General features: G+C 39.1%; 1 protein-coding gene across 7 annotated transcripts in view; it reads right to left on the bottom strand.

Moving 5' to 3' along the window:
* DGKI (diacylglycerol kinase iota) overlaps positions 1-13,302 on the bottom strand; it is a 206,833-nt gene that overhangs the window by 18,189 nt on the left and 175,342 nt on the right. For all 7 annotated transcript variants that reach the window (XR_004357140.1, XR_004357143.1, XR_004357142.1 and 4 more), the window contains one exon: positions 13,129-13,154. Coding sequence is in view for 1 of the 7 variants with exons in the window: in XM_032688288.1 (XP_032544179.1) it covers positions 13,129-13,154 (26 nt within the window). In the remaining 6 variants the exon portion in view is untranslated. The remainder of the gene's footprint in view (positions 1-13,128; positions 13,155-13,302) is intronic.

Here is a 13,302-nt window from a genome sequence, read left to right as displayed (position 1 = left end):
AAAACATTCAAGTGAGAATTGTTTTATTTCTTCTAAGCAAACTGCACCACTGGTGTAATAAATAAAATTAATTATGCCATTGTTTTATCACACATAAAATACCTTCTGATCTTAAAGATATCTCAAAAATTGCTTGATTTAATAAATATTTTAATCAAGTCATTATTTTCTCAGCTTCTCCTGAAACAATAATTGGTCATGACTAATAAAAATGTCTTATTACCTTTTATGTTTATTTAGCAAGCAGATTTATTGTTGATGAAAGGTGACTGAAATGCTCTGTCCATCTACCGAGGAAACGCTCAGTCTGCAGTGGTGCTGGACTCCCCAGGCTGCCTTCTCAGCAAAGCTCAACCCTCTCTACTGGTACAGCCCCTACTCCACCACTGATCTCTCTGCTGAAACTGCCAGCAAATGTGTCAATCACTGCCCAGGTTGATGGATCTTGACAGAAACAATTACCTGCTAGGATATGGACAGCCAGAAATGCAGGCAATCTATGTAACAGCAGCTTCTGGTTTCCACTGGGTGACTTTTGGGATGAGATTCTAACTACTCCTGTGGGCCAACTTACAAAAGAATCCTCATTAAAAAAACCAATCAACTAAAAAAAAACCCTCAACAAACAAAAAGAAAAAAAAAAAACCACCAAAATCCCCCCACCGAACACAATAAATAAAAACCAAAACACCATAAAACACCAACCCCCTCACACACTCACTTGACTTATAAATTAAATATTGAACAGACACAAGTGGATAATGCACTAACAGAAAAAAAAAGTCCTGTCAAAAAGGCTGCTAATTGAATTCTGGTAATGCTGCAAGCTAGTGCAGCTCGAGTCATGGGATAAACAACTCCTAGTACACTCACACATGCTGAAAACAACACTGTTCCTATGGCATGTGCCACTCATCTAATTTCTATGTTAGTGCCCATTACTTCCACTGGAAACAGCTATTTTTATTTCATACTCTAAAATCTAAGTTAATGTCACCGAGTTACAACAAACATTTTTGTTTCCCAGACATAAAATTAACTTATGAAATATCCATTGCCCTCTGGTTCTGTTTATGAAGCCAGCATCACTAAAACAGTGCTGCAAAATCAGTCATTAAACACTGGCACACAGATAACAAAGGAGTGAGGTATTTGTATCCAGTAACTCTAGAGGCTGCAAGATGTCTAAGAGGTCTCAGAGGGCTGCTTGGATGCTCAGAAGAGAAAGTACCTCTCCACAGAAAGTAACCTGGTGTCTGCTGCAACAGTTCATGCTATGCATCTCCCTCCACAGACTACAGAATCTCCAGAGAAAATGACCTCCAACTTTTCTAAATAAGGAGTCAAACTAAGACAGAGGGGATCCTTCAGAATGGCATGATTCCAGGGACATGACTGATCACCTTCAAGAAGGATAACAGAACAAGAAGAAAACAGGAAGTCCCCCTTTTAAGGGTTTTTTAAGATATGACACTGCTGCCACCAGGTAATGCTCTTGGTCTCAGAAATGTTGCGAGTTCTTTGTATACCATACAGGTGCAGCATGAGAATGACTCATAAATGTAAGGGCTAACAAAGACAGACCCATGACTGCCACACATCAAAACAATATGGCAGGAGGGGGCAAAAGTCACCACCTCCACCTCACTCACTTCAAAAGCCATGAAAATTCTCAGAGGCATCACAAGTAAGGAAAACCTCAAACTATCTCTTCCTATCTGCCCTGCAGAAAAACTTTCTCCTAATCCCAAAGCTCCTGATCATCTTAACACCAAGGACAGAAGCAGAGCTCGTCGCCAGGTTACCATTACACTAGAACTTTGCTGCTAAAACACTTTCAGAAAGAACATGAAGAAAAAAACTATTATAAACCCCCGTAAGTAACATCTCAGAATCTCAAGGTTCTTTGCTTAAAGTAGGTTGACATGGAAGATATTTACGAAGTTAGTTTTATAATCATTAGTGAGTCAGTAAGAGGAGTTGGTCTGCACTGGAAAGAATCTCAAAGAACAGGACAGTTCTAGTCTGACATCATCAGCAGTACAGGAGTAATGTGCCTTTTTACATGAGTAAAAGTTATTCATAAACCATAAATATCTTCCAGATTTTATCAGTCAGATTGCACACCTAATATGACCCTTCCAGAGCCATATTTGAACCCACTACTGCTGTACCAACTAAGCCACATAGAGTGCTAATAAAAAAGTGAATAAAAATAAAGTGAAGGTCTAAAAATTGTGACTGGAGGGAGCAGAATTACATAAAACTAGGTTATGAAGTATAAGTACCACACAAAGGAGTTGTCACATCCATGGCTGATTAAAATGCAGCCTATTTTGGATCTATGAATGAAATGCAGTCAGGGAGCAAAGTATTATTTGTAACAATACATCTTACCACGAGTTAAAAAATATCAGGCTCACAATGCATCTAATCAGAGTATGACAGTGTTTAAGCACATGGGAAATTATGGCAGAATTCAACTACCATAACTCAACACTGGTTGGAGGGGTCCTGGACAACCTGATCTAGGGGGTGGCATCCCTGCCTATGGCAGGGGAGTTGAAACTAGGTGATCTTTAAGGTCCCTTTCAACCCAAACCATTCCATGATTCTCTGATCTCAAAGACAATTAGGGCTCATAAAAATCTTTAGCTCTTTCTAAAGGCACAGATAAGAAAGTCGATAATCTGAAGTGATTAGTATCATGTAGAAACCTCATTTAACAGGCAGTGCCTGCAACTGTCCAGCCTGTTCTGAAACACAGCTAACACTGATTCTGAAACATCAGCTAAACACTGATTCAGCAATTGGAATTGATATGCCATCAGCATTTCAGTGCTGGATCTTTCTTACTGGTTTAGAGGCAGCTAATAAAAAATACAGGAGTTTTAGTGTGAGGCCCTCAGAATTTGAGTCTCAGTGTTCACTACCATCTCCCACGAGATTGCTCAGGGGAACTCTTAAGAAATACCTCATGAAATACTGCCTTGCTCAAACCTTGTTGAGCTTATAAAGAAGAAACTATAAGAAATGATATCATCAGATTTTTTTCAGAGATATTAAACTTAACTTGGCCTATCATTAGCTTCCAAAACATCTCCAATTCTTTATTGCTGTTTTAGACCTTGTGAAATTCATGGAGTCATGGAGTCAAATTCATGGAGTCAAATTTAAAGTAATTACTGTTTTACACATTGAGAATTTAAAAGCTGACTCTAACTAGAGTGCTTTTACACAGCTGGAGTCTTCTCAGCTGTTAAAGATCAGCATTACAGAAATTATAAGAAAAGAAGCCCTTGTTTTTTATTTTTCATTAGTTTTACAGAAATCAATAATAACTTCTATTTCAATCACTCAAAAAGCTATGCTCTCAAATGAGTGGAGTCCATATAGAGTATCATTCAAAAATACATTCTTTTCTCTATAAACAACAACTTGCTTGTAATAGCTTTATGACAAACTGACAGTAACATAACTTACCCAGAATTTTACAGAACTGACTTTTCTACTCTAGCCATGATCTTCAACCTCAGCTTGCAGTTGAAAAGGGTTGGGGGGGCACCATGGGAAATTGGTTTGTGGGCTACTTCCCTTCTGAGAGGACTATGACGAACAAGCACCTCAGATACAGAGCAGCACATTCACTTGATTTTTCTGAAGGGTCTCCCAGCCCCACAGAACAATTTTAAGGGTCCGTGATGAAGAAAGTTGCAAATCACTGCATTTGAGCTTTTAAAAACACTTTACCTCTTTTCAGCACTTAATCTGCTTTTAAAGTTACAAAAAGAAAAAAACCCTGTAAAATACGTGCACCAAACTGTCTACATAACTGAGAAATTAAGTTACAAAATTAATAACATTTTGTTGGAATGACTGAGCTCACAGGTCTTTGATCTACAGACAATCTCAAGTCTCACCAAAGCTGATGATGCTTAAATATTTTGCTTTGAAGATAAGCTGAGTGAAAGGAGCAATTAAATGTTTCTTCATGTACTTTATGCATCTGCAAGTAGTGGAAATAACTAATGAAGTCCATGAAAAAAATTAAACAGAAGTTAAGCCTTGTAGGTTGAGAGGTCTCCTAAATGCTGGGGGAAAAAAACAAACAAACAAACAAAAAAACCCAATTCTTCAAATCAAATTTTCCTCCTGATAGAATGAGACAAAGGTCCCTGAATACAAGCCAACAGCTTGGGCCCAAAAATATGCACCAAGACCCTATATGGGACACTCATCCTTTTTGAAGCCTGTTATTATAGCAGTGTACACCTTATGTCAAGAAAAGGACACAAACATTTGTTTCTATCATAAACCATCAGGACTGAATTTTTATGCACAGGAAAAGCTATGTTCAGGAAAAAAAAAATCATAGAATCATAGAATTGTTTGAGTTGGAAAGAACCTTTAAAGGCCATCTAGTGCAACCCCCTTGCAATGAGCAGGGACATCATCAACTGGATCAGGATGTTCAGAGCCCTGTCCGACCTGACTTTAAATGTTAACAGGGATGGGGCCTCTACCACCTCTCTGAGCAATATGTGTCAATGTTTTACCACACACACACTGTAAAAAATGTATTCCTTATACTGACCCTCTTTCAGTTTAAAGCTATTTGCCCTTGACCTATCACAGCAGGCCCTGCTAAAACGTCTGTCCCCATCTCTTTATAAGCCCCTTCTAAGTATTGTAAGGCCGCAATGATGTCTCCCCAGAGCCTTCTCTCTTCTTCAGGTTGAACAAAAATGTCCACTGGCATGAGAATATCCTGCAAATACAGCCCATGTACTAATGAGAAATCTGACAGAAGAATATTTTCACACAGTTCTTAATCTTTGGCACTGAGCAATCAAACCGAAACATCTTCAGCAAAAGATGGCAAACAGACCAGGACAATCAGTCTCAGGTTTCGATGCTCAAGAAAGAGGCTGCGCTGTAACTACATGAGAGGCATTTTGATGAGGAACTTGATTGCCTGTAAGCCTGAAAAGGGCTCAACTTATAAATGTAATTATAACTTCTAAAGAAACAAAAGTCTCTTGCTAGCCATTTTAGAAACTCTGGTCATATATGTCATATATATGAAAGATACATCATATCCTTCCAATATAAAGTCAGCCGTGAGAAAGAATCCAGTGGTCTACATCTGAAGCAACTGTCTGGCATGGGAATGGGAAAAGGTTCCTGGACTTGCTAGAGGAGTTCTACCTCAGCCCAACGACTGCATAAGAATCATAATGAAAGTATGACAACAAAAAATAAATGCAGTATAGAAGCTTCCTGCCTAGAACACAGTATCTCTTGTGCTGACTAAAGCAAAGACTCATTGATTTTTAATTTTTTTTTCCAAAATGTGTCTGTTTGCTGCCACTGACCACCGTCCTAAAGAAACAAGTGGTAAACAAGATTCCTCTGTGGGTTTTCAGATTTGCAAAAGGCTTGGCCTTCTTACAGAATCTGAGGGCAATGGCACCAGTCTATGTAACTGAAAATAACTTTGCTGTGAGGCTGTATTTCCATGAAAGACAAGCAAGTAAAGAGCCTGAGAGGTCAAAATGCTCCCCGGGAGACAAAAAAAACCCGACAGTGCAGCAACCTGCTGCAACTAAAAGCTCAAAAGCACATCAGCTGGACACACACGTCTCATGACCATTCAGCAAGAGGAATATTATGAAGGCCTTCACACAGTATCTTGAACTAATTCATCTGTACACAAAAACATGTGCATAAGCACACATTCTCTGGTGGTTTGAGAGACACTTTCCAAATCCACTGGCCCTCTGAATAAGTCATGCCCCAATAACATCTATTTCTAGGATTGCACAAAGTGGTAGAGATCCCTTTTAAATATTTGTGGGTTGTCCTTTACTTACAAAAGCACTTGATCCTGTGCAGATTCAAAGAAGAGAACTGACACAGTTTTGATTGCACCTGTTTGCCTAATTTGGGAATAAGGCAAAAATTTAAACATATAAAAAAATCACCCATTACTTAGATGGCTAGAGATACAGATTATGAACCTTTTAAGAATTTTAAATTAAAACAACAGCACCAAGCCACTGTTTAGAGAGGAGGGGGGGGGAAGTAAGAATAGTCACACATGCTTGCTGAAGGGAAAGAAAGGCTAAATTCTCACTTACACAGAAGTCCCTTCATACAACTGTGGAAGGATAAAAAGGCTTTCAAAGCAGATGTAAATTACACTCAAGCTGCCTTTAAAGCCCCATTTTCACTCAGACTAGTTTAAAGCTACTTTGATGCCAATTAGAGTCCAACCTGAATTGTTTATGTGGCACTGGTGTAGAGCTGAGAATGCAGTTGATAGTTAGGAGTGGAAGTATTCGGATCCTAATGTTGAACTTTTTCTGCAAGACCATTTAACTCAGATTTACAAAAGGAACGGATGAAAAAGAAAAAGTACTTCCTTTGTAAATAGTTCAGACCCCCAAAGAACAGTTGCAGATAAATTAAGTACCATCTGGCACACATCATCACTTTTTTTCTTTCCTTTTCCCTTCCACCCATTTTATTTTTAAGCCAAGACAAGAACAATTAATGTCATTTTCAGGAGTGATGTCGTAGAAGAAAATGTCTCTGATGAAGTGAGAACACAAGGCAGGGAAGACTTTGGCTGACTAATGCAGCCAGTTTATCAATGGAGTGGCACAACTTTGGCAGAAAGAGAATTCTAGGTAAAATAATTAAGCAATGTTTTATGTTTAATTTTAAAATAAAAAGGACAGCCAAAAAAAAAAAAAAAAAAAAGAACATTGTGGGCCACACTGTTCCTCCCTCTTCCCTGACTTGGTGGACCATTACCATAACAGGCACTCTTAGCACGCTCCTTGAAGTTTTTGTCACTGCAACACTGGCTGCAGCTCCTTTGCCTGGCAATATCCAAGTAACTCTTCCTAAAGCTAGGGTTTCACAATAAGACTAAATCAGCTGAAAGTCAGTTCAAGAATACTTTTTCTAGCCAGAGTCTTTAGTGGGTGAAGTGACTGCCACTCTAATATGACCATGAGCAACATCCATCAGAAACAGAAAACAGGACCAAAGTAGGTTGCAAGGTTACCCACAGCTTTTGCTTGAAAACAGGTGCTCTGATTCAGACAACACACTCCTTACTCCTACTTCCTCCAGAGGGGAAAAGGATAATGGCAGTGGCCATCTGGAAAGAAATATTTCTCTGTTTTCATCTATTACTCATTCAGATGCCCACATTGGCCAGATGTCTCCCTCCCAGCTGCCTATTGACCCCTCAGGCTGCTTGGATATGATGAAAGGTGGGGTGTAGGCACCTTTTAAAGGTTTTGTCCAGAGAGGATCTGCCCCAGTCCTAGAGATGTGCTTTCACAAAATGTTTCCTCTTGCTATGGGTACCTTGGGTCTGCATCAATACCAGCCTCTGCTTAGAAGCAAATGAACAAACCCAGAGCAGATCCCCGAGTATATTGTTGGCTCAGCTGGCCACAGACACACTTTCAAAACACTGTCCAGGAGGGCTTTCTTCCCTAAGTGGCTAATTAATCAAAAGGAATACCTGCAGTGCAGTACACCCCACTGTACTGTCTTTGAATTGTTCAGAGGAAGCATTCCAAGACATCTCAATTTGTTGCTGGGTAAACGGCTGCAACATCACCCATACAGCTTCTCAGCTCTCTCTTTTGAAGGTATCTGGTGCTCCAAATAGCAATTCATTATTTTTATTTTTTCAGTTCTACCAGCACTGAGATGTTTGGGTTCATTCATAGCACCCTGCTTGTCCTTTTATTCAGTGTGGCAGGAGGCCTCAAAACTCTTGAGAACATCCCTTTGCAGACTATGACTAGCAAGACTAGTGAACAGTGGCTCCATAAAGACGAAAGGAAGTTAAGACAGTGAAGCCTGTGCTCCCACAGGCCACTAGGAGCAACAGGAGTGTTATCCATTCTTGTGCTATTTTCTAAGGCTCCTACAACCATCTTCCTCCTTGCATGGATTCAGACTTCCTCTCTTTAAGGGAGCAGACAGCACTGGAGCAAATACTACAGTGCACAGGACATTCTGCCTTCAAGGCAGGAGCAGACATTGCACAGAAAAGCATTTTCCTGTATGGGATGGAGCTGCCACTGCCTTCCATTTACACACTTGATCACTCTCTTCCTTATAATTCATATAGCAGCTCTCTCAATCCAGAGGGACATCTAGAGACAGAATTAAACCTCTCACCTCAAACTTCCAGTTTGAACCTGGGTCAAGCATTTGCTGTGGAAATTATTTCTAACAGAGGCTAATTTGGATGTCACCGTTACAAACTCACTTCACTTCTAATGCACTCCCGGCTCTACACAAATCCCTTCTAAGTGTAGGATATCCAGGCTGGATACTAAGTATCAGCATGGAGCCACCACCTGTCAGAATCTGAAAGACCTTTTAGTGTCAGAATCTGTCTTTTCAAGCAGAAAACCCATCCCTTACCGTAATCTCTTGAATAATATTATTATTTTGTAATAACAAACTCTCTCCAAAATTTCTCCATTGAATATATTCGCCTCTTGTCTTAATTTCTCATTTCTATCCTATCCTCATAAATTTTGAATCTACTGCACCAGGAAAAAAAAAAAAAAAAAACAAACCAACAGAAACCCTGAGTTTAATCACAGAAATTATGCTGATGCAGCAAAAAAAATACAAAAAAAAATACACATCTGCTGAAAGCAAACAAGGCAAAAAGCCCAGTGTCATGGGTTCATAGAGAAATGAGAAAGAGAGCAGTGACATAAATATCTGAAACCTCTAGTCTCCAGATTAGAATGCAACTCAGATGCATAAGGACTAAGCTCTGGTTGACTGCTACTTGAGGTGCATTAGTTTAGCCACTTAAAACTGAGTAATTCCATCAAAGGCAAGGTTCTTCTGTTTGAAGTTAGACAAACAAGTATTGAGCAGCATCAGCTCCAAGTTGCCATTAGATGAATAGCATGCCAGTGTCCCTACACCATTAATAGCAACACTCAAGAGCTTGCTGGTATTTTTTTCAGAATAATTGAAATGGAAATGGAACTCACTGTACTCTTTTTAAGACTGTTTCCCTCAATTGCTTACATCATGATGAAGAAGAGCCAACTCAATCACACAGATTAGCAGGGATAAGGCAAATTTGGTCAGATAAAGTTAGGCCAAAGATAATGTAAAATATATTGTTATTTAACACATTAGCAGTGGAAAATTTGTAGGCAAATTTCTACAGGGTGGCTGTGAAGAGGAGCAGGCAGGGCACAGTCTAGTGTACATGTAATGTACAGTGTAGCACTGAAAGGTGCAGGATGAAGGAAAGGTTTTTAAACCCTCAACAATTCACCTAACAATAATCAGATGACTGTGGACTAGCCAGGCAATGCATTAAAAGTCTGCATTCCCCTCACAGTACCATACCTGCTCTAGGAACAATGGATAAAGTAACCACCAACAGTTTCAGACCTCCTGAGCATATGGCCAGGATTTTTATATAGTGAAAATACAGCAGGTGGTAGCATTAACTAACAGATCACTTGCATGGCCCTCCCTCATGGCATCCACCAGGTCTTCTGTGGCCCTGACACTTGCCCATTGTTGAGTCTCAGCTAATCCCAACACCCAAAGAAGACCATTGTCTTCCAGGGCTGCAGGGCATGTAACTGCACCAGGGCCTCTGTGAACGAGCAGGTTGCTCCTCCATGTCATTCTTCAGAGTCATCCCTCCAATCTCCTGTCTAAACCACTCTGCTTTGGTATTTACTTGGCTTGTATCATTTTGTCAATGAGTTAGAGAATTTGAGGGTTAGGGGTTTTGTCTGCTCCTTTTGTGTTTCATTTGGTTGGTTGGGGTTTTTTTTAATTAAAAAAAAATAGGAAATAAGATGATAGATTTCACTCTTTACTTATCTATTTCCTAACTACCTGTACCAAGAATAAAGACACAAAACTTTTAAAATCTCTAAGAGGTTTTGGGCATTTTTTCTTTTGAAGTTTGGCATTTTCTAGCAGCAGTTTCCCTTTCTGTGTCAATTAAAATGGCTCTGCTTTGTAACTGATAACAGTGCCTTTAACACGTGTCCACAACAAGGAGTATTGTGTGCTGTTACAATTGTTCAGTAGATGCCCAGTCTCAGACAGATGGTGCTTTATCCTCACCCACTTTTCAAGACAGCACAATGCATTGTCCTGTCAGGGATTAATGGAAGTGCCACTCGCATTAGATGCTAATTCTGGTAGCAAGTCTGTTAGTACACTACAGATGCTACAGCTACTGTTTGCAACTAGTACTTGAAGCAGGCAGTCCACACTGGAGGTGATTCAGGACATTCAGAAACCAAATGGAGGAGTACAATGCAAGAATCTATGCAGAATGCAACATCATGGTCAATGGGAAAGAGATATTTAAAAAAGAAAGACAAAGATGATGGAAAGAAGAAAAAAACATGGAGAAATAGTAGATGAAAAAAAGAGGACTGAATATTAAAGCAGACAAAACAAGGAACCAAGTGGAAGGTTAGAACTAGATCCAAGACAATAGAGAAAGTGCCTTTTCTCAGAAATGATCAATATCACATCATCAGAAAATCAACATTAGAATGGTGTCCCATGGTAGGAAGAGGAGCTGTAACACAGGACACAGAGTGATACCAGTGAAGGTACGTTATTCTACAGTTGGATCTTGAATCATTGTGTACCCCAAAGCATTACTGCCTTATAAACTACTTAAGTGTTTAACATACTGAATAGGCACACAGTTGAGCACTGATTATTAATAAAAACAGAAGTCTCGAAATTGATTCCAGGATACATACTCCAAGAACAATATACCAGGAGATGTCTGCATAAACACTATAAAAGACAGGCAATTCAGAGATAAGTTTTCAGCTCTCTCGTGGACCCTCTCTTTTTTGTTTAGGTAAGATATTTGAAATTTAAGACTAATTTGAGATGTTCCACACATGCAGTCTCAGTGGACTGAGAAGCATCTAGGTTCTAAAAAAACTTATGCTACAGCCCTTTTATCACATTTTCCTTCTAATACTGTGCTCAATACTAACACATGGTCTGTATGTGGTGCAGTGAAGGAAATTCAAGCATTGGACCTCTCTATCTGAAAAGTCACTGGGACATGGGAAATCTTTTGTGTTTGAGAGAAGCTCCTACACATGGATGACAAGTCTAGTTAGATACTCCATGGTCACAAAACATATAATAACTAGCAGTATCACTAATCAGTCAAGGGAACATATGTCTTTCACTCTACATTTAAGAGGAGATTTCTTATGAGAGAAAAGGAAAAAGGGAAGGAAGAGGCTACTCAGAGATGTTGATCAAACCTGAAAAGCCAGACCCTGGCAGCAGATGGTAGATGGCAACAGGAAGGTTTTGTGAAAAAACTAGAATAGCATAGAAATAGTGGAAAGAAGGAAAGCATTATGGCAGCAGAAAAGACTAAACTTTAAAGATTCGCAAAGAGATATATATATACACTGTCTGTTGCCCCATTAATAGATAAAAATGAAGCAACAGAATAAATTCAAGGGAAATGAAAAAGCAAGAGCAGCCTATTGCTAACAAGCTTATGCACTGAAATGCAGCTTGAATCCAGGTCCTGAAATAGTATATTAGACCATAATGATTTCAACTTTCCTCTGAGGGTTGGAGACATGAGGTATGTTGTTAACTTCTCACAAGTCTCCTGTACTACAGTCATGATAAAAAGCAGATGAACTATTAAACAGGAAAACTCCGTCTGCTTCACAAAATCAATGAGCTGCAAATCATAGGAAGCTAATAGGCTACACCAGGAAATTAAACCTGTATACTTCTGCCAGTCTCATATTCTTAGTTGTCAGGTGATCCACTGCTATCAGACACTAGGAATGGAATAGATGGGCTATATGTATCTTTGGGTTTACATGTTTGTCCATTTTTATGGCTTTCTTTATATCTCTCTTTACTAAGAAAGAACTTGTCAAGGAGATGAAAGAGAATTTATTAATGACAATATGTTTGACAGCCACTATACTGGACTAAAAAGCTCTTGGCTGGAGCCAAGGCTAATTTAGGTTGATACTTAACTAGTCACTCCACATTCCAAGTTAACATAGTTCAGTGACATGCTTCCAGGCTCAGACCTCGTTACATCTCCATTTGCAACAGTCCTTACTATTCCCATCTGGACCTTTCTTGAATAATACTTATTACACTGGTCAGAAAACTTGCGGACTGTATGACTGCATACAAATTGAACGCCAGAAGAAAATAGATATTTACTTCTTTTTAGGCCCAAAATAGCATTCCCAGTTCAGATTTACATGATGAACTTTCTCCTTGTAGTCAGTCTTTTTTTTTTCCTCCCTTCCTTATGCAACTCTGCCAATGCAATTACCACCCCCCTTACAGTATGTCTTGATTTCAGTACCAATGCAACCACACTTTAATGTACTGTAGAGGGATATTTATAGCACCTAGCTCTAAGAACCTAAGTTGGTCAAGTTATTAACCAGTTAATTACCTCAAACTCCCTCTTCAGTCCATAGGTAAAGATCAGATCCTTCAGTCTCCTTCTGTGCAAGCATATTACCATAACCTGCAACACTTGCTACTTTAAGCTGTAAGATTTTTACATGTAGAAGCTCCTAGCTGTGCTAAATTCCATATTGTCCTACCAAACTCACTTTACTGGTAACGCAAGATAATGTGTGTTCAAGACTTTAAAGCACAATAGACTCTCCTTCCAGCTACAAAGATGCTCTCCTGTAAGAGTTATAAAAGAGGCACTTATCTTTACAAAAAACATATATTTTGCTTTAAGCCCACACATCATTTTCCACAGGTGAAGCCCTGTACAGTTGGGTGAATAAATTGTAAATGCTTGCAATTGTTCCATTTGATTAAGTAAGACTGATTTCACAAATAACACTGGCTTAACTTCTGTCAGTCCCAACTAAATCAACTAAATGATCAAGCACTTAATGTCTAGGGGTGAGCAAAGTTTGATCAAGATCAAAGTTTCATTTTTACAAAGTCATTTTTCTCCACCATGAGGGTGTTAAAATATAGCTTACTAGCTATTCTTTGGTCTCATTTTTAATACACCATTAGTATCAATAAAACAGATCTTACCTTGATCTTCTGAAGAAACTGGTGACCTGGAACAAAACAACAAAATCCAGTCAATCTTTGGTAAAAAAAGGCCACAAATAAAGTTCAGTCTCAGTGTGGGGAATGGGATATGGACTAATTTGAAGGTTTTATTCTTTATTTCTTATAAGAGAGGATTGAAAGGCATCTGACAAA

This window comes from Chiroxiphia lanceolata, chromosome 5, assembly GCF_009829145.1.
Source record: "Chiroxiphia lanceolata isolate bChiLan1 chromosome 5, bChiLan1.pri, whole genome shotgun sequence".
Taxonomy (NCBI): domain Eukaryota; kingdom Metazoa; phylum Chordata; class Aves; order Passeriformes; family Pipridae; genus Chiroxiphia; species Chiroxiphia lanceolata.
This window is presented reverse-complemented; position numbering and strand designations above follow the sequence as displayed.